The 481-nt window shown below is 65.7% G+C and overlaps 1 protein-coding gene across 1 annotated transcript; it reads left to right on the top strand.

Annotated features, from left to right (window-relative positions):
- Nucleotides 1-6: 6 nt before the first annotated feature.
- Nucleotides 7-478, top strand: LOC103746768 (HLA class I histocompatibility antigen, B-73 alpha chain-like; the record flags this gene model as incomplete). Its single annotated transcript, XM_008849055.2, has 2 exons — nucleotides 7-127; nucleotides 362-478. Coding segments are annotated over exons 1-2 (235 nt in total), but the record flags the coding sequence as incomplete, so codon positions are not given.
- Nucleotides 479-481: the final 3 nt, after the last annotated feature.

The following is a 481-nucleotide window of genomic DNA, read 5'->3' as shown; positions in this document are numbered from 1 at the left end:
GCGCCGTGGATGGAGCAGGAGGGGCCGGAGTACTGGGAGCGGCAGACGCAGATCCTCAAGGCACAGGCACAGACTGACCGTGTGAGCCTGCGGACCGCTCTCGGTTACTACAACCAGAGCGAGGACGGTGAGTGACCCCGAGTGACCCCGGGTCAGAGGTGACGACCCCCCACGTCCCCACGAACGCCCAGAGTCGCCCCGGGTCCCCAGGTTCAAAGTTCCGCTCGAGGCTGTAGAACCCGCGGGGGACCCTGGACCCGGAAGAGCCGCGGGAATTGATGGGGTTTCGGTTTCTATTTGGATCCGAACCCTCGGGTGGGCGGGGCCTGGTGGGCGGGGCTGACCGCGGGGGCGGGGCCAGGTTCTCACACCTTCCAGACGATGTATGGATGCGATGTGGATTCCCACGGGCGCCTCCTCGGCGGGTACAGTCAGTTCGCCTACGACGGCAAAGATTACATCGCCCTGAACGACGACCTGC

Source organism: Nannospalax galili, unplaced genomic scaffold (assembly GCF_000622305.1).
Source record: "Nannospalax galili isolate Female #2095 unplaced genomic scaffold, S.galili_v1.0 Scaffold27765, whole genome shotgun sequence".
NCBI classification, from domain to species: domain Eukaryota; kingdom Metazoa; phylum Chordata; class Mammalia; order Rodentia; family Spalacidae; genus Nannospalax; species Nannospalax galili.
The sequence above is the reverse complement of the archived record's forward strand: the minus strand, read 5'-3'. Positions and strand labels throughout refer to the sequence as shown.